At 49.8% G+C, this 20,845-nt stretch overlaps 1 protein-coding gene across 5 annotated transcripts in view; it reads left to right on the plus strand.

Moving 5' to 3' along the window:
* The window catches only part of LOC132452110 (uncharacterized), a 66,313-nt gene extending 50,041 nt beyond the window's left edge, over positions 1–16,272 (plus strand). For all 5 annotated transcript variants that reach the window (XM_060044497.1, XM_060044501.1, XM_060044498.1 and 2 more), the window contains one exon: positions 15,820–16,272. In XM_060044497.1, coding sequence (XP_059900480.1) covers positions 15,820–16,082 — 263 coding nt within the window. In that variant the 3' untranslated portion in view covers positions 16,083–16,272. The remainder of the gene's footprint in view (positions 1–15,819) is intronic.
* The last annotated feature ends 4,573 nt before the right edge of the window (positions 16,273–20,845 follow it).

The raw sequence follows: 20,845 nt of genomic DNA on the forward strand, positions 1-20,845 counted from the left end.
CATTCAAAAGGGACTACATGTGGAAACCAAAGGCGTAAGGCGGCGCCGGCACTGTGAGAACATAGAAACAAGCTCTCCTCCACCGCTCTAGGAATAAGTGGACGACGTGTTGTTTCATATCTCCACGCCTCCGGATGAGCGCGTCCACAGCGTTCCCCACGTGTCGAGGCACCACGCCAGAGTGGGGCTGCGGATGTTTACACTCTCTGATTGGTGTTAAGCTCAATTTCACAGCTTGCGTTCAGGCTCAAAAAAGAGGATTCTTTGGGATGACGACATGAGTAATGCACCATAAGTGCGACCCATGGTACTGAAGAGCAATGTGTATGCAATGACAGGGAACGTCTGCCAGTCCTGATTTCATCTGTTATTTAATATCCCTCACACTGGATGTCGTTGAGTGTGAGATAAAGCCTGCAGGAACCAGTATATTTTATGAAACATCCATGTTATTATGCAATGATAATAATATTTGAAGGCAATCGCTGCATTCCAGGCGAGGGCTTATCGTCAAGATGAGGAATGTGGGCCCGCTCCTCTTCACAGATATTCTTTAATTCTCTAAGACTCTTGGTGGCCTTTTTTTGCATTTAGCTGATATCATTATCTTGTCCCAGCCAGTGTCACAGCCAGTCTATTGATACAAATGGGTTTGTTGAATAAATGTAACCCATTGCAAAGTATTGTTAATTTACTCCTTTTAGGTGAAACTAGATTCTAAAAGAACTCCTAAGAATCATCTAGTTTAAGAATTATTGCCACACAACCTAATTTTACCGTTCTTTTCTTTATATCATCAGCCTATAAGAAATAATTTCCATCTTCCCAATATGCACCATTAATTCTATCACCGAGTACCTTCTCTCCATTCATTTTTATTTCCTTCTCCCTGTTTGTGTTCCTCTCTTCCTCCTCCTGCCCCCTCCTCCCCCTCCACTCCTAAGTTTCATCCCGACACCCATGGCTCTGAAAGAACACTGTGCTAAGGTGGATGACAAGGAAATTACACGTTTGCATGAGGAGAGAGTGGGAGGAGGGTTTGACCAGCCACAATGGGAATGCAGAGAAACACCAAATACAACTGTCATCTGGGATGATGCTTTCACACTCAGTCTGCCTTTCTCTCTCTCTCTCTCTCTCTCTCTCTCTCTCTCTGTCTCTCTCTCTCTCTCTCTCTCTCTCTCTCTCGCTCTCTCGCTCTCTCTCTCTCTCTCTCTCTCTCTCTCTCTCTCTCTCTCTCTCTCTCCATCTCTTTTATGCATCTTTTCCTTGGAGTGTCCATGAGTTTAAACATGCCCGTGGTCGATCGCGTGCCTCCCTTAGTGCTGCTCATTCAAGGCTCTTAGCTCCAAGGCAGAGGGAGCGGGAAAGAAAGCACTGCTGAGCAATCCCTGCTAACGTCCTATTCCATCAAATAGGACCCCTTCGCTCTCTCTCGCTCTCGCTCTCTCTCTCTCTCTCTCTATCTCTCTCTCTCTCTCTCTCTCTCTCTCTCTCTCTCTCTCTCTCTCTCTCTCTTGTCTGCCTCTATCTGCCTCACTTTCTCTCTTCTCTGCCTCTACCTGCTCTCTCTCTCTCTCTTCTCTGTCTCTATCTGCATGACTCTCTCCTACTGTCCTTCGCTGTGGAGAGCCCAGCCGCGTCCTCTTTAAGGATCTTGTGTGTGTATGTGTGTGTGTTTGGTTTTCCCCCCAAAATATCAATCACTGTCCTCAGGAAACTAGGCTAGAACCTTTTCATTGTTTCCCCTGAGTGCGTTTGTGTGTTGTAGAGCCTGAAACATGCATCTCTGCATATCACCTGCGTAACGGTCGTAGGTAGAGACACATTGTATGTGTAACACTATGCGTAAAGTTAGCCTCACTCAGGTAGCGTGCGCTCTTCACATGCCCATGGTCAGTGGGGGCGGCAGGGGGGTAGCTGTATCATATATCAAATCATATATCATGTATCAAATCATATATACTTCAGGTGGACCTACACGGGTTTTAAGTGGCGACAACAACGTGTGATTGTTTTTCCGGTACTTATTGTCCTGTTGTTATCCTCCTCTCTCCCCGGGGGGGGGGGTTAACTGGCGTACACTGCTAACAGGACGTGTAAGAATGGATGTTGCGTCACGCCCCGATCGGACAAACGACAAAACTCATGACCTCTCTCCTTCGGAGATCGCACACGCACTACCCTCCCTGAGTATGGAATGTTCTTAAGGAGCAGTCAGAGTAGGAGGAGACGGATGAGGAAGTCCATGGAGTCATAGGAGCTGTTTGAGGAGTGGGCGCGGTAGAAATGGGAGCGATGGGAGCAGAATGAGTATGAGGAGAAAGATTCCCAGGAGCAGTTTGAGGAGTGGGCACAGGAGGAGAAGCAGGAGGAGCAGTGGGAGGAGCAGTGGGAGGAGCAGTGGGAGGAGCAGTGGGAGGAGCAGTGGAGGAGCAGCGGGAGGAGCAGCGGGAGGAGCAGCGGGAGGAGCAGTGGGAGGAGCAGTGGGAGGAGCAGTGGGAGGAGCAGTGGGAGGAGAAGCAGGAGGAGAAGCAGGAGGAGCAGCGGGAGGAGCAGTGGGAGGAGCAGTGGGAGGAGCAGTGGGAGGAGCAGTGGGAGGAGCAGTGGGAGGAGAAGCAGGAGGAGCAGTGGGAGGAGAAGCAGGAGGAGCAGTGGGAGGAGCAGTGGGAGGAGCAGTGGGAGGAGCAGTGGGAGGAGCAGTGGGAGGAGCAGTGGGAGGAGCAGTGGGAGGAGCAGTGGGAGGAGCAGTGGGAGGAGCAGTGGGAGGAGAAGCAGGAGGAGCAGTGGGAGGAGCAGTGGAGGAGCAGTGGGAGCGCCGGGGGGAGAAGGGAGATGGTATGAATGGTATTGCGGGTTCATGTTCACATCGGTATTAAGGAGAACCAGGGGACAGGATTCCCTCCCTCGCTGGTTCTCTGGTCCCAGCGTTCTATTTATAAGAGCTTTAATAGACACCTCCCACAGGGAGCCCTCCCTCCCTAGAGGCCCAGCATCTGTGTCCTCCCCGCAGTCGACACACACGCTGCTGTGCGTGAGACACAGAGACGCAGAGAGAGAGCGATGGAAAATGGGGTTTGTGAAGATAGGGTAGGGTATGAGAGAGAGACCGGGTGTGTGTGTGTGTGTGTTTGTTTTTCACCACTTTTCCACAGAAAAGGTATGCCTTCAAATCTGGGAAGCATCACTTGTTGGTCTTATCTTTACTAATGCTTGAACAGGCACACACACACACACACACACACACACACACACACACACACACACACACACACACACACACACACACACACACACACACACACACACACACACACACACACACACACACACACACACACACACACACACACACACACACACACACACACAGATGTTTATCCTGCTGCCAGGAACGGAAGGGAGATAATTCAAGTAAAAAGTCTTTCCTCCCCCACAGCACTCTGGCTGCCAGTGTACTGGTGTGTAACCTGCAGTTGTAGTGGTTTCAAAGCTTTCGCTCTCTTCTTTGTTGGTGTCGGTGTTGTGGTTGAGACAAAGACCGAGGCAGCCCATGAGCAGCCAGGGACTCGAAGGTTTTGGTGAACCTCCTCTTCAACACTTCAGTCAGATGAAGAAGAATAATCCTGAGAGGAAGATTGAACAAAACACAAACCCACTCTATGTTATTCCTTGCTGGTGTGATGTGGTGTCTGAGGAATTTAGCTTACTTTTAGCATACACACAAACACACAGGCACAATCCAATATAGCTAATTAAGTAAACAGGAAACGTACAAGCTACGTAATGTTTAACTGTTGGGATTTTTTCCGAATGTGCTCCACCAGTTCTGTGGTGGGTTTCCGTTCCTGCCTGTGTGCTGCGGTATTAGCAAGTCAAATATAGTGAGTATCTGAGCACTGTGTTAACCCGAGCAGGAAGAACCCATTTGAACCCCGGCTCCCCTCTACTCCTTCATACCCCTCTCCTCAGGTAGGAGTTCACCGTGTGTGGAAACTCCCAACCCCTTGCGCTTCGCACATTGCACTCATCCTGAGGCGCTCTGAAGCCACTTAGCAGCGCCACCACGTCCACAACACTGTTGTCGTTTTTTATTAATCGTAGCATAAGCGGGGGTGACTACGTTGTGGGCCATTTAATGCCACTGCCGTGTTGAAAAGCGTTGTGGTCTCGTGTCTCTATGTTTTTTCGCCGTGCCGCGCTGTGAGAAATGTGCTCACGGGTTTTGGTGAAACGTTAATAAAGACAGGCCGACGGGAGCCCGGCCAAGTGTGCTGTCTTGGCGTGCCACTGCAGGAGCGATGTGTGTGAGGACGGAGCGGGGGGCTCTGTTGTCAGCGTTTTCTTGGCAGAATTGACAGTATCCTTAGCCGCTGCTTTAACCCTCGTCTTTTCTCTCCTGGTACGATATATCGAATGATTACAACTCTCTGTTTTTTTCTTCCCTGTTATCATCCCTCTGACCTTTGGTAGATGCGTTCCAACGCTGTTGCAATGCTTTTTGGGTAATGCTTGAGAATCTAAGAGGAGAGTTTGAATTCAAACTGCCTAACCAAAGCCAACCCCCCCGCCCCCCACACACACACACACACACGCACGCACACTCGACCACACATATATTAATGGATATATTAATGGACAAGATAAGGTGTTGGAACATGAAACGGAGAGAAGAAGGCTCTCTCCAGAAATAGATTCATTACTTTTGGATAAATGTTTTTAACTAAACGAAAAATGTATTCAGTGGCCATGTGTGTCCTCATCCAAGTTCCAAGTCTCGAGCGGTAACACTTCCACCATATGTCTGCCCATAGCAGACCTCATAGCAGAGTCTCCAGAGAGTACATGGGAAGAGCATTCCTCCTAAGCTGTGCCTCCCTGTTTATGCAAACTGCCTTTATGTCAGAGGTCCGGTATTTCAACTACAGCACAGACCAAGAGTCCCATGGAAAGCTCAGACCCAGGCAGCCTTCGCTGATGGAAGCTTTATTCTTGAAATAGTCTGAGCTTGCTAGATCGGTCATGATACTATGACTGATACTACGGCTATTGGTGGAGAGATTAATTGAACCTCTCGTACTGGCGCTGTCCCCTTGCCCCCAGGACTGGGTTAGCAGGTTTTCATTAGCACTATCATTCTCTGGTGCTATATCATCAGAATGATATTAAATAAGGTCATATTTTGTACTTATTTTGTACTTGTAGCTATAATACTAGCTTTGACAACTTATATTTTAGCTGAGTTCAAAATGTTTGTGTACATCCTTTCAAATGTCAAGGTAACAAACTTCTTTAGTGAAGATTTCTGTGTGTCTTTTTTTTCTCTCCTGTGCCGATTATTTAACGGTGTGTGTGAATGGGAGCCGGTATCAAAATGCCGGCAAATATGTTCAGCCAATTTCCCTGCATAAGATGTTATAACATTACAGAAAAGGTTCTGGCACAACCATTCGTGTGAACAATGCCAATCTTTTATTTACCGAACACACACACACACACACACACACACACACACACACACACACACACACACACACACACACACACACACACACACACACACACACACACACACACACACACACACACACACACACACACACACACACACACACAGGAACGCACAGGAACACACACACACACACACACACACACACACACACACACCTCCCTCCCTATGTAATGTGTTCACATCGCCCTGAGCAAGTCCAAAATAACCCCTTTCCCTGACTCCTGTTCTGCACGGCAGTCAGTTGACAGTCAGCAGGTAGGAGTGTTAGCACACGTTGCACCCAAGGGCGGCCATGGACTGGTCTCCGGGGACACATTGTTACCCAAACACACACAAAACCCAAAGGCATGTAAACCAATGCATGATAGACACGCGGCACTCTCACCCACTCTGCCCCCCCCCCCCCCCCCCCCCCCCCCCAAGGCCACTGTGGCTTGTTGTGGTTAAACATGGTTTCATTTTGTTCTTTTTCAAACCATTTGTTACCAGTCTGCTTGGAATGACAATGAGACGGGGCTCTGACTCGCTGACGCGCTCGCTCTGACAGCACCATAGTCGGTCCGCACCTGCTCCAGGAAACACACCCTTACCTTTCCCATCCCCAGCCCAGCCCAGTAAGAAACGCTGTGTGTGTCTGTGTGTATGGTGTGTCGTGACCTTGTGGGGAACATGGCCAAGGACTTACATGTGTGACAGCATGTCTCGCTCATCTCTTTTGTCTGGAGGTATCCACGGTTAAGTGGCAGCCTAACAACCATGCCCAATCGTATTGCCACACCTCTTTGGTCCCGTCATTTTGTCAGCTTGAGTGCTTGTCTTGCCGTGATTAAACCCCTCCCACTAAACGGGGCTTCAGTTGGACAGGAAGTTGTAATCTGTATTTCTATTGCCCTCCTCCACCCTGGGGAAGCTGTATTTGTACATTGGTTTCCTCCTCTAATCTCCCAACATGGTGTATTCAACCCTGGAACCCCAGGCGGCTTGTGTCCCAATCAGCCAAAGATCAATGAAAGGTCGTACTTCACGGAGGAGAACCAAGTGTTCACGTGTGTGTGTGTGTCTGTGTGTGTCTGTGTGTGTCTGTGTGTGTTTGTGTGTCTGTGTGTAGGTGTGGATGTGCGCATCCTTGTGTGGATGTGGATGTGAGAGTATGCATGTGTAAGTGTAAGTTCAAGTGTATGTCTAAGTGTATGTGTATGTGTAAGTGTAAGTGCGTGTGCATGTGTGTATGTGTGTGCATGTGTGTGTGTGTTGAATCTTTGGACCGTATGACCTCATCATTAATTCAAGCATCCTGTGAATGGTTCTGGACCCGGTGGAACGTGCCCAGAATACCGAAAAGGTCTTCCAGCTGCAGCCCTTTGTATTTCTTTGATTTTGGCAACGTGACAAATGTCTGGTTACCACCGGGGCCTCAACAATACCGGCGTGGTCCTGCAGGTCTTCAGCCTACAGCGTCAACAGCAATGTGCTAGGTTAGTGTCAGAGGCTGGCGGCATAAGGGAGCTGCCACCAGTTTGTTGACCTCCTTTGTCAGACCCAACGCAGATGTTATTTTGGAAAGGAACAATTCATTTTAAAATTAACTGTGAGGAGAGACTCTGCTGACGAAAGCAATGATTGCTCTGTGATCGTTCTAATGTATTTTAGGACAAACACAGAACTCTGCATCAATGGCACAATATTATTTTATTTTTTTTCTTTGCTGTTTGCTGGACAAAGCAAGCACATTTGGACCCGTTGGACTCTGGTAACTCTGGGGGCATTTGCTATTATTTATGACATTGCATGGACTAAATGATTAATTGATTAACTGAATAAAGAATAACTGGATTAATTTGCTGTTAAAATAATTGTTAGTTGCTCCCCCATACATGAGGTCAGCTATTCCAGTTGTACATATTGCTCCGTAATTACGGTATAACTGTGAGGTACTCATCCGTTCACTGCACACTAAGATGTAAAGGAGGGAAGAGGAAGAGGATAACAGAGGCTCAGGCGAGGAAGGCTCCGGATGGCTTGACCTGCCCTGCACATCTTCCACCTGAGCCTGAGGCTGCTGGGTGGGGGTGCCACAGCTGTGGAGAACATCCTTCACGGTACCAGTACCAAGGACCCCCCACCCCATTGACCCCAGCAGCTGCAGGCTGAACACTGTGTAGAGGCCGGTCCCTGACCTCATCCGATCCTTGGGGAGCCTGTCAACGGACCATTGCTACAGTGAGCCCACCAACCTGGCCTGGCGGTGGATGATGTCATCCAATTTCCTGCCTGGATCCCTCTCTCACCTGGAGAAGGGCCGGCAGCACTGGGAGAATCATGGTCTTAGATCTTCCCTGTGCCTTCAGTACCACACTGCTCACGCCTCTGGGGGAGAGGGTTGGAGCAGCATGGGTCCTGGCCCTACCTAGGCACCCGACCACAGTATGTGAGGGTACGGGACTGGGTGTCTGACGTGGTTGTCTGCAGCAGGGAACTGTCCAGGGGTTCTTTGCTCCTCACCGTCTACGCTGCAGAATTCACACACAGCTCGGCTAACAGATGGGGACAGGGGGATTACTGAGAGAACTGACCACAGGCTTTGTGGATTGGTGCCAACAGAACTGCAGCTCAATGCAGGGGAAACCAAAGAGCTTGTGGTGGACACTGAGATGGTGAAATGTGTCTAGCACATGGGTGTTCACCTGAATAATAAAGTGAGGTGGAGTGACAATACTAACGCGATTCATATTAAGAGCTTTCTGCGGAGAGCTCGTCCTCAACCCAAGGGAGGTGGTGGCAGAGAGGAGGATGATGGTGTAGCTGTCAGCCCTGATGAACAACAGGTCCCAGCCGCTGCGTGACACTGTGACAGCACCGGGGCCACTCCTTTAGTGACAGCCACCTGCCTCTGCAGGGTTTGAAGAGGAGATGCACTCGGTCACTCCTACCTGCTGTCAGACTTTGCAACCACTGCTCCCTATAGACCACGCAAACTGAAAGTGACTCATTCAGGCGCAATATCAATACATACTCAACTGTGCAATATTAATATTCCATATGTGTAATAATATTGACTCAACCGTCTGTTGATTCATCTATCTTCTCATACTTTTTTATATATATATATCTTCATTTTTTCTAATGCTTTTTGCGTTGTGTGCTTGCCTCTTTTGGACAATGCTGTTGGATTAAATAAATATTGTTTGATCTTATCTTATTTAGAATTGAGACACCCCTGTAGTTTCTGATCCGCCCTCAGGGCAGCAGATAACATCAAATTAGTTAGAATCTGATGTGAAAAGCGTGCAATATTATCCCAGCATTATGCCAGTTGGACTCCCAGACTGTCTGGGAGATTATACACATTACCAAATGCATGAATTTGTAATAGATATTAAGGGTTGGAGTTCTTCAGTCGTAATGGGTTCATGTGGTTCAGTGGAATGTGAGACGTTTTACATACAAATCACGCCGATGATAACATGTCACGCTCTGTGAACACTTTGTGAATGCGTATCTGTTGGATGCAGTGGATGCGTGGAAACATAACGACAATCTACGTAGGGGGGCTCACATCTTGGCTCTGTGCGTAAGGCCCCCCCGCTGGGCCTACCCTGCTATTCTGAGAGCATTGTACTGTAGGAGTACTTTACCATAGGAGCATTGGCATAAAGAAGTATCCTACAATTAGAGTATTGTGGTGTAGGAGTATAGGATACGAGTGTACTCTAGGAGTATTGTACTATAGGCGCATTGTACTCGTAGTACTCTAGTAATCGTATACTCTAGTACTAATATACTCTAGTATTATTGTACTTTAGTATTATTGTACTCTAGTAGTATCGTACTCTAGGAGTTGTATGGTTGACTGTGCCGTCAGCGGGTGGCTGTGTGTATTGACGTTGTGTAAAAGTCTGTTGACTTCCATGTTTTGTGCCTGAGGACCCCCTTGAAAACAATATGCCGCATCTCAAGGGGTTTATCCTGTGATTTGATTCAGAAATACCATTAAACATGATGCGACAGGAGTATTGTCAGACAGTAGGACTGTGCTATAGGAGCTCTGCCACCAACACCGCAGTAAACGGTGGCTATAACCACAGGCTTCGCGCATTTAAATGCGTCTACCGTCTTTTTTGGGAGGAGGAAATGGGATAGTCTTTGTCCCCCCTATCCCCTCCACCCCTCCCTCCCAGTCACAGACCAGCACACAACTGGGTCAGTCCGCCCCGCCGTCAACGTGACTGGAAACCCGGAGTGTGGAATGCGTCCGACGGACCCAGTGTCCCCTTCCTCAGTGCATTCTCCTCGTCCCTCGCCCACCTTGGGCGCCCACGGCCCCGTCCACCTTCTCCTGCATGTGACCGCGTTGTCTAGGAGAAGGCAGCGTTTGCCCGAGTGTAAATGGACACCTCTTGTGCTTCGTCCCACACGCAGCAGTGACCTTGTTGACCTTCCCCCCCCCCCCCCCCCCCTCTTCCTTGGGTAACCATACAGAGGGGATGGGGACGATTTGCAACCAGGAATCTATGTTCACACCCCCTGTTCCCAGTGGGCCGTCGAATAATGTTTCTGCATTTTTGTCCATTTTTGTGATGTTTTGACTTCATAAATCCAGGACAGATTAAGGTCACGACCTCGGCACGTGTTCCATAAGGACTAGACGTTCCAAGTCCAGACCGGTCCGTGAGGTTTAGGCCGGTCGATGCCAATTGAGTATTTGTCCTTTTTGTTTAAGGACAGAACATTCTTGCTGCTTTGCAACACTGCCAAACACAGCTAAACTCAAGAATTGTGTAGTAGGTGATTACAAAGTTTCCGAAGCGGGATATGCGCATATGAGAAGATCTGACAAGACCCCAGGGGCTTCTCCGGACAGTAGTCGCCTCTTTGGCGGGGCGGGGAACTTGGGCGTCAGTTCCACCTTGTGTACAGGTTAACGGGAGGTTGCGGTACAAATGCAGGCAGAGGTCCAAGAGGTTGGACCTTAGTTTGATGATGGTCTATGTTTGAGATTGGCAGATTGGCTGCAGGCATGGCTGGCTTTCATTTTGTGTGTGTGTGTGTGTGTGTGTGTGTGTGTGCGTGTGCGAGCCAGCCCACAGTCCCCCACGCTTTCCACTTTGTGAGTCCTAAGTAGAGTGACAGCCAACCCCAGCGGGCGAGCACCCTGACCTGAGAGAGAGAGAGAGAGAGAGAGAGAGAGAGAGAGAGAGAGAGAGAGAGAGAGAGAGAGAGAGAGAGAGATGATGAGGCTCTTCACGGACACTGTGTGCCCAAATAAAGTGAATGAATGTCAGCCCCTTCCCCATGGAATGAACAACAAAGGCTGGAGTACAGCTCTCACACTCCCACTTAGCATGTTGACCTGAGTTCACTGCCTACGACTACAGTACTGCCCGCAACTCTCTAACAACTCAGCACTTTGCACTGCGTGTGCAGTTATTAAGGTAGGTGTCGTATGCATTCTGAGTTATGAGTACAGTGAAGTGGATCATGAGGTCTAGTGACATTGGTTCAGACGGTGTTGATTTAGTTCCTAATCAGTGTGCCGGCCTTGAGGCAGGACCAGCTGTGTCATGTGATTTGATACATAATCCCGACAATATGATTTGCTCTATTTTTTAGGGTGTGTTATCGTTGAGGTATTGTTACTGCTCCATTTCAATACATAATAGACAAATAATCCACTTGCCTGTCTGGTTGTAATGAACCTGTATGGATGGTTTGGTGGTGCGGTGGTTAGCCCTGTTGCCTCACAGCCACAAGTCCCTGGGTCCTCCCACACCACGAAACACACAAGTTATCTCTTGTCTGCCCATAACAAAGGCAAGGTCAGTTAATCTGGAGTTTGTTCATGGCTGTAAGGCAGGCAGCCCACTGCTACTAGCTCCTAGCCCCTAGCCCCTAGCTCCTGGCTCCTAGCCCCTAGCTCCTAGCCCCTAGCCCCTAGTGCCTATCCCCTAGCTCCTAGCATTATCACGCAGAGCTACTTTTTGCTCTTTGTGAAATATTGCAAACGTTTTCTAATAACCAAGTATATATATTATCCTTGTAATAATGTGTGTGTTTTTTCTAATCACTCCCTAGAGCTGTAAATGTGTGTGCGTTGAATCTGGCTGATATCACGGTGTACCTTAGCGGTATGGACCCACTGCTGCAGAATATAATATGGTAACGCAAGAACCAATTACTCCTCCACACACACACACACACTCTAAAACAAGTGAGGGTTTGACGGAGAGATAGAAGACACCTACCAACGGTACTTGCACCTCATCCTGCAATGCTGTGGTGAGAACCACGACACACCCCCGCCGGTGTCACGCCTGCCCCCCCCCCCCCCCCCCTGCTGCCGCGCTCGTCTGGGCTCACGTCAGCGGCGGCAGCCTCTGTTCCAGACGGCAGCAGGGTGTGACCGTGCGTGGCAGAGCGTTGCTGTGTGGCTCGCTCACCGTGTAGCGACGGCAGGTTCAACTCCCACCTGCAGTCCTGTGCACGCTGCACTCCCTGTCTACTTCAGCCTAGCCTTCCTGTCTCTCTGCACTGCCCTGTCCAGATCGGCAGTGGCTGGGTCTGCATAGTACCCCTAAACTGAACCCCCCCCACCACCACACATCTATCTATCGGTGGTGGCTGTCAGCACACGCACACTCCATCCCCAGGCATTACTTCCACTCCTGTATTCCCGGGTCTCTGGCCAGGGAGAGATGGAACATGCCGGGAATTAAAGCGCCTCCTCTCTCCTGGTGCTCTGCTCTCCTGCGGGCATCCGCCATCTTCCCCATACACACATACACACAAAGGGAAGCGCGCGCCGCACACACACTCACACACACAGGTACACACAGGTACACACACACACACAAATAATGAAGAGGCAGCTTTTAGGCTTGAACTCCTCTTCTTACACCACACATACATGAGCAGATTTATTCAGGCAACTACACACACACACATACTCACACGCATGCTCCCACACGCGCATTTTTTGGCCACTAAGTATTGATTGTACCATCACATGTGATCTGGTGGCGTAGCTCACCTAGGCTGGAGCTGGTAGCATCATGATTTAACATGTTGCTAACAGCCTCCAGCCTCGTGAGGCCATCCTGACCTGTGGGTTCACATTCTGTTTCTCTGTGCCGGTCAGTATGGCCCCGAGCTCCTTCAAAGCCTCTTCCAAGTATTAAAATGCCTCGACCGATCGGGGGTAGAGGGAGGGGGCTTCAGTGCCTGATTGATTGAAGCACCGCAGTCTGTCGAATAAAAAGAACATTGAGGAAAAGTGCGGCAATTAATGGAGCAAACCAACCGTTTTAATCGAAATAGAAGTTCAATCGTTAAACGTAATAATGTTAGAGGAGGACTGTACGAAATCTCCTGGGAAGGTTTTTCTCAGGGAACAGTATGTTTTTTGCTTTACTTCCAAACGGATTCTGCAAAAGCAAAGAGAACAAGAGGGTCACTCGGTTATTAAATACGATTGGCTGGAGTTTCTGGGCAACGTCAGGCTGCGCCCATATCTGGAAATCAATGGCTGCCGAGCCAAGGCTAGACTGATATTCAGGCGAAACGCAAACTTCATTATCAGGATGGTCTCAGGAGCCTATCCAACCTCACAAACTAACACAGATTATAAGTATCTCTTTCTCTTCTTGCTCTCTCTTTCTCCCTGTCTCTCTATCTCTCTCCCTTCTCTCTCCCCTCCCTCTTTCCCCTCGCTTTCTCTGTCTCTCTCTCTCTCTCCCTCTCTCTCTCTCTCTAGTTCACTCTGTTTCTCATACACAGACCCAAATTGAAACGGTGTCTGAATAATTTTTTTATTCTATTATAATTGCACCCTTGTGGCACAATTACACACACACGCACACAAACACGCACAAGCACCCACACACACACACACCCACACAGACACACACATACACGCACACGCACACACTCACACAGCAGGCGTCGCTCTAGTAATCCTTTGCCATCTCTTGTTAGTGTTTTCTCAGACCAAAGGAGATGGATAACACAGCGTGTGTGATGAGGAACCTCAGAGGTTGGGAGTAAAGGCTGGGTGCCTGCCTGTTGCTATCCACGTTGACCACCGTGTTGTGAAGGTGGTTGTTCTGCCTGCTGTTCATCTGTGCAACACACACATACACGGCGGCACACACACACACACACACACACACACACGCACACTCACATGCATACACACACAAACATCAACACTGGAAAGATATCTGGGTCAGCTTTATACTCCACACCTTATACCTGATTGCCTGGCATTACACATACGCACGTGCACACGCAAACACACACACACGCACGCACACACGTGCACGCACGCACGCACGCACGCACGCACGCACATACATATAAACATACACACACAAACAAACACACACATACACATCTTATTACATATATATATTATATATATATATAAATAATCACACGCACGCATATGTTTATAAATATATATATATATATACACACACACATGGCATGGTAATCGGGCTGGCATGGCTCAGCGCGTCCTACACTGCCCCCATGAGGCCGTTATCCGCCGCTGCGGTTGGCGCCGGTCGCCTTGGTGATGAGGTGGGTGTCCGTGCGTGCGGTGGCCTTGTGTGCTGCTCGATACACGAGCACAGAGACGTCAGATAACGACGACAAATAAAGAGGGACGCGCCCAGTTGAACCAGCAGGGCGCCGTCCCGGGGCTAAAGCCCTGGGGACGGGCTCCAGTGTCCCCTGGTGTGGAGGAGAAGGCTCGCTCCTCAGCCCCTGTACCAGTGTTAGCCTGTATCATGAGGAGGCACCAACACACTGCAGACGGGCTCCAGTGTCCCCTGGTGTGGAGGAGAAGGCTCACTCCTCAGCCCCTGTACTAGTGTTAGCCTGTGTCATGAGGAGGCACCAACACACTGCAGCTCATCAACCTTTGTCAACGCACACAAACAGCGAGAGAACCAACTACTTGTGTGTGTGTGTGTGTGTGTGTGTGTGTGTGTGTGTGTGTGTGTGTGTGTGTGTGTGTGTGTGTGTGTGTGTGTGTGTGTGTGTGTGTGTGTGTGTGTGTGTGTGTGTGTGTGTGTTAATGCGCGTGTGGGTGTGTTTATGTGTTATGAGTGTTGTTGATCTGTTCAGAGTGCCCACCAACGTGCTAGTTGAGTGAAGGCAGGGCCAGGTGCTGTTGGAGTGTGAGAGGCCATTTAGATGAGCACAGCGCTCAGTCTGTTGCTAGGTGACCAGAATCAATATGATTTTTTTGCGCAGATGTGAATCATGTGAGTCATTTTCACAAAACCAGATCATATTTTTTACAACTTGCAAAAAATAACAATACAAATAATTATATTGTGCAACAATAAGAAAAAGTCTATAAATGCAGATCACGCACAAGGGATTTATAATGATACAATGAACCTTTGTTGGCAGGTTTCTGGTGCACAAAAACAAATGTGGTTTCAGCATTTGAATAGTGGGGGAATACTATCACCATCCAAGAAGACACAGACAGCAGATGTGATCACCATGCCTGTCATCAAAGACAAGACATCATGTGAACAGAACCCAGAGCCTGTGGAGCGTTCAGAGTAGTACGCATTGAATAAACGTTGTGACTGCGCATGGCATGTGTGTGTGTGTGTGTGTGTGTGTGTGTGTGTGCGATTGTGTGTGCGCATGTGTGTGTTTGTGTGTGTGTGTGTGTGTGTTTGTCATTCTGGATGACTTCATAGAACATAATGACACACACACACACACACACGCATGTCGTGCTCATGTCTCCGCCTCTTAAAGCTGATTCGAGCACCACAAGGCTGTGATGGCAGGCGATGACACATTTTGCGAGCAAGGGGCAAGGCTCATATTTATTTATGTCTTTTGTATGCAAATGTTATTTGCAGGCCTATTATTAAAGCCATCGAGCGGCAACACACAGGGATCGTTTTCTGTTGTTGTTTCCAGGGAGGGTCACTGGGTTTGCTCATGGGTTTGATGAAGTGGGGTTGTGCGGTTGGCTCTCCTGCAGGTTCTCTCTGGTGCACTCTCACTATTTATCCACCCTACGAGTATGTAACACCCGACCCTCATCTGAGGCTGATAATCTGCCTCAGAGTCTTCAGATGGGACTCAATGGGTTCATGTTGATTGCGGCTCTTTTTGCATTGTGTGATACCCCTTCCCCTTACCCCCCCCCCCCCTTGTTTTGAAGGGTTAAGGGGTAGAAATGGGATTGGGCCTAAATCTACTTTCTCTCTTCCTTCCTTCTCCCCCTCCTTCCCCTCCTCCCCTCCTCCCCTCCTCCCCCCTCCCTCCCCTCCCAGCGGTTGTGGTCCCGGACGGGGGTCCCGAGAAGGGGAGTCTAGGGGAGGATCTGGGCAGCGAGGAGGACCTGCTGTATGAGGACTTCCGCGGCTCGGCCCACCGCTTCGGACACCCCGGGGGGGGCGGCGGGGAGCAGCTGGCCATCAACGAGGTGAGACCCCTGACACACGTTACCCCCCCAACCCCCTCCCCCCTGCTGCCGCGCCCGTTGAAGCTCACGTCAGCGGCGGCAGCCTCTGTTCCAGACGGCAGCAGGGTGTGACCCTGTGTGCAGAGCATTGCTGCGTAGCTCGCTCACCGTGTAGCGACGGCAGGTTCAATTCCCACCTGCAGTCCTGTGCACACTTCACTCCCTTTCTCCTTTAAACCCACCTTCCTGTCTCTCTGCACTGGCCGGTACAGAACGGCACATTAACTATTTATATGGGCATCTATATATATATATATATATATATATATATATAAAACGAAATAGAAGAACGTTAGCATTCCAACGTTGGTTTCATCCTTTCCTCAAGCATATGGGGGTAGAAAATATCGCTATTGACTGTGATTCCTTGAGAGTCCGCAGCGCCTTGCCTGTGCTCCATAGATTATTACATCTGTCTGCATTCAGAGCTGGCTGTAAGACACTTCCAGTAGAATTCCAGCCATTTCCCATGATACTGAATGCAGTCCTCTGTATCAGGCTCCAGTATGCGATACAGAGATCTCTGTATGTAGTGTGTCCCGTTCTTCAACCTCGCCCGTCCTCTACCGTTCACCTTTCCCCCGGCCCACCATGCTCATGAGGTGAGGTCGGGTTCCCGAGTGTCGGGGGGGGGGGCGATGGGTAAACACATGTTGCACTCTCCCTCTCTGCCTCATTCACCGGCGGTGCCGTCACCCTGGCTGCTATCTGTCTGAAGCCCCTCCCTCGGAGGAGGAGGAGGAGGAGGAAGTGGATTAACGACGGGGGATTACAGTGAAACCCACCTGGTGACGGAGACAATCAGGCGCGGCTTAGACCCAGCTTCACCCCCCGCCGTCTGCAGGCTTAGTTTGACACAATAGGGGGGGTGTCCCAGCCCACCCCTCGCCCACTGGGTCGGGGAGGAGGGGGGTTCACAGGGTTTGCGGTAACACGAGAGAATCCGTGGTTGGGATTCCTCCACACCTAAGAAACGCCGCTGGGAGGATCCATGTGGGACGGGGGGCCCCCTGCGGCGGGCTGCACCCTGCCTCTAACAACACACGCTACGGCCCTGTGGCCAACAGTCAGCTGGTTCTGGGAGAGGCTGTACCTAGAGGAGGCTGTACCTAGAGGAGGCTGTACCTAGAGGAGGCTGTACCTAGAGGAGGCTGTACCTATCAGAGGCTGTACCTATCAGAGGCTGTACCTAGAGGAGGCTGTACCTATCAGAGGCTGTACCTACAGGAGGCTGTACCTAGAGGAGGCTGTACCTAGAGGAGGCTGTACCTATCAGAGGCTGTACCTATCAGAGGCTGTACCTAGAGGAGGCTGTACCTATCAGAGGCTGTACCTACAGGAGGCTGTACCTAGAGGAGGCTGTACCTATCAGAGGCTGTACCTAGAGGAGGCTGTACCTATCAGAGGCTGTACCTAGAGGAGGCTGTACCTAGAGGAGGCTGTACCTATCAGAGGCTGTACCTAGAGGAGGCTGTACCTAGAGGAGGCTGTACCTAGAGGAGGCTGTACCTAGAGGAGGCTGTACCTAGAGGAGGCTGTACCTAGAGGAGGCTGTACCTAGAGGAGGCTGTACCTAGAGGAGGCTGTACCTAGAGGAGGCTGTACCTAGAGGAGGCTGTACCTATCAGAGGCTGTACCTATCAGAGGCTGTACCTATCAGAGGCTGTACCTAGAGGAGGCTGTACCTAGAGGAGGCTGTACCTATCAGAGGCTGTACCTATCAGAGGCTGTACCTATCAGAGGCTGTACCTAGAGGAGGCTGTACCTAGAGGAGGCTGTACCTATCAGAGGCTGTACCTAGAGGAGGCTGTACCTAGAGGAGGCTGTACGTAGCAGAGGCTGTAGGGCAATAGAATACACCAGGTTCCCTCTGGTTCCCACATTTCTGTTCTAATCCTTGGTTAGGACTTCCAGACAAACTTTTGACTTGTCTGTGTCACACTTTACTATAAGGGTTCATTCATTTACCATTAATTAATTATTTGTTAATTCAGTAATAAGTATTATTATAAAGCATTAGCATAGGGGTTACACCATTATAACCACGAACACCATTAGTAAATGATGACTACAACTTTAGTTATTTAACATTTATGCTTATTACTGCATTAACTAATGTTAAATAATGGTAAATTAATCTGCACTTATTCTATGGTGATACCGTGTTGCCTGTCAGGAAAAGCAGAATCCAACATTGACACTGTATTAAATTATACACATGATGAAATGCCGGTCCCATGAGATCTAAGAAGTGTGTTATTGTAAACTAGGGTATGGCCCAACATAGTATCTTCCGTTCATAGCCACTCACACGTCAAACATGTTGCGTATCAAATGACAGTGACCTACTCCCTTGTGTGTAACCTGTCTCTAAAAGAGACAAATGGATTATACCTCAACAAAAATCATAATATTGTTGTCCAAAGTTCCTAAGAATCTGTTGGCGATGAGTAACGTATCGGTGGGGTCGACAACATTCTAAACAGTGGACATGAGAACTCTGTAGCAATGCATCCTGATGCCGTAAAACGTGTCGCCTTGACCAGCTTGAAACTATGTGGAATAAGGAATACAGATGGTAAAGATGTAGCACAGCATCAGACACGGCCGGGTGAACACAGCCTCGCTGCAGAGCGAGAGAAATGGACGCTGGTAGCTGTAAACACACACAGCAGAGGATGCTTAATAATGTGGTCGCCATGGATACCGTCTCCGGGGCGCCTGGTGATGGCTGTCGTGGACGTGGGCAAATATGTTTATTTCATTATTTCTCCATTTGGAAATACCGGCAAATCCACAGCAGAACCGGTGCCCATGCCGGAGAACGAAGTGGATTAGAGTCAGACTTAGAGGTGGGCATCTGAGTGGGTATAAATAACAAATAATATAGTAAACAATAAAATATATATCATTAGAAAGAAAAGGGGAGAGCATTACCTGAAGATGATACATGTCAACGTAGGACATGTTAAGCATGTAGCTTGATAGAGGCTTGATTATCTGGTGGCTTTTATGTGTGTGTGTGTGTGTGTGTGTGTGTGTGTGTGTGTGTGTGTGTGTGTGTGTGTGTGCATATGCATATGTGTGCTCTCATGCATGTGGGTGTGTGTGTGTGTGTGTGCTTTCTGTTACTTCAGCTGCATGTGCCCCATGTGGTGTGTTTCACGGGGCAGCTGGGTCGTGTCCCCCCCCCCCCCCCCCCACACCCCCTATCCAGGTCAGGGACGGGGGCATTAAACACTCCCTTAGATGTTCATGCTGGATCACTGAACTGCTATTTCATAGTTCGCAGCTAAAGAGGGCTAGCTGCAGGCGAAACAAAAGACGTGCGAACAGGGTAATGAGCGTTGCCAGGAGTGCTGCTGCGCCGCGGTGAAGCGTGGTCCAGCGTGAAGAATCAGCACTAAACATAAACACTCGATGTCACCAGCCTGGGCCACTCCCATTTAACAAACAAAGCTCTGCAGGCGAGCACACGCGCACGCACACACAGTCACACGTGTCATTTGGGAATACTCCATTATCTGCATGGCCTACACCTTCCCAACCCCCAACCCTCATCACTCTCTATCTCTCTCTCTCTCTCTCTCTCTCTCTTCTCTCTCTCTCTCTCTCTCTCTCTCTCTCTCTCTCTCTCTCTCTCTCTCTCTCTCTCTCTCTCTCTCTCTCTCTCTCTCTCTCTCTCTCGCTGTCTCTCTCTGTATCTCTCTCTCTCTTTCTGTCTCTCTTTCATTCTTGCTCTCTCTGTTTTTCTATCTCTCTGTATCCCTCTCTCTCTCTGTCTCTCTCTCTTACTTTCCCCCTCCCTTTCTCCATATTTATTACCCTCTCTCTCTCTCTCTCTCTCTCTCTCTCTCTCTCTCTCTCTCTCCTCTCTCTCTCTCTCTCTCTCTCTCACTCTCTCTCTGTATCCTCTCATATTAATCTCTCTCTCCCTCTCGCTCTGTCTCTCCAAGTATCACCCCCCCCCCCCCCATCCCCCCCCCGTACTCTCTTGGGGGTTGCTAGGGCTGCGTCTCAACCACTCCGGTATCCAGGATACGCTCGACACGCTACGCAGCCTGATTGGCTGGCCGAGAACTAGGGGGAGGGCAAGATCAGGAGAGGAAGAAAAAATAAAAGAGGCAGACAGAGGGAGGGAAGAAGGAAGGTGGATGAGAAAAAAGGGGGCCATCCTGTGAGATGGACGGCTGTGTTAGTGACTCTCCTGGCGCCGGTGGCAGCGCAACGTTTTAGCCGCCGCGGGCTAACGGGACGACGGGGGAGTGAGACGAGAGAGGCAGTCGAATGAGGGAGGGAGGAAAAGAAGGAGAAGAAGAAGAAGAAGGAGGAGGAAGGACAAACGCCGGGAAAAAACAAAGGGGAGGGGAGGAGAAAACAAAAACAAGACCCCCGATGACTTACGACGGCACGGTGCACGCAGCTGTAGCGCATGTAGGCTAACGCAGCTAGCTAGCTAGCGAGCTAGCCGGGACGAGGCAGCAGCGGGTGGAGGAGGTGGAGAGCGGAGGTGGGCAGAGGAGCAGCAGGAGCAGCAGGAGGACCGGGAGTTCCGGAGAACGCACACTCAAGAGAGAGAGAGAGACCGCCGGCCGTTGACGACGGGGAGGAGAGCAATGCAGCCCCAGAAACACAGCGTTGTGCATTCCACCGCTCTGTCCTGATGCCCTGACGGAGAGAGAGAGAGAGAGAGAGAGAGAGAGAGAGAGAGAGAGAGGGAGAGAGAGAGAGAGAGAGAGAGGGGGGGAGAGAGAGCGAGAGAGAGAGAGGGGGAGAGAGAGAGGGGGAGAGAGAGAGAGAGAGAGAGAGAGAGAGACCAGAGCCGGCAGAGGAAG

This window comes from Gadus macrocephalus, chromosome 23 (genome assembly GCF_031168955.1).
Source record: "Gadus macrocephalus chromosome 23, ASM3116895v1".
NCBI lineage: Eukaryota > Metazoa > Chordata > Actinopteri > Gadiformes > Gadidae > Gadus > Gadus macrocephalus.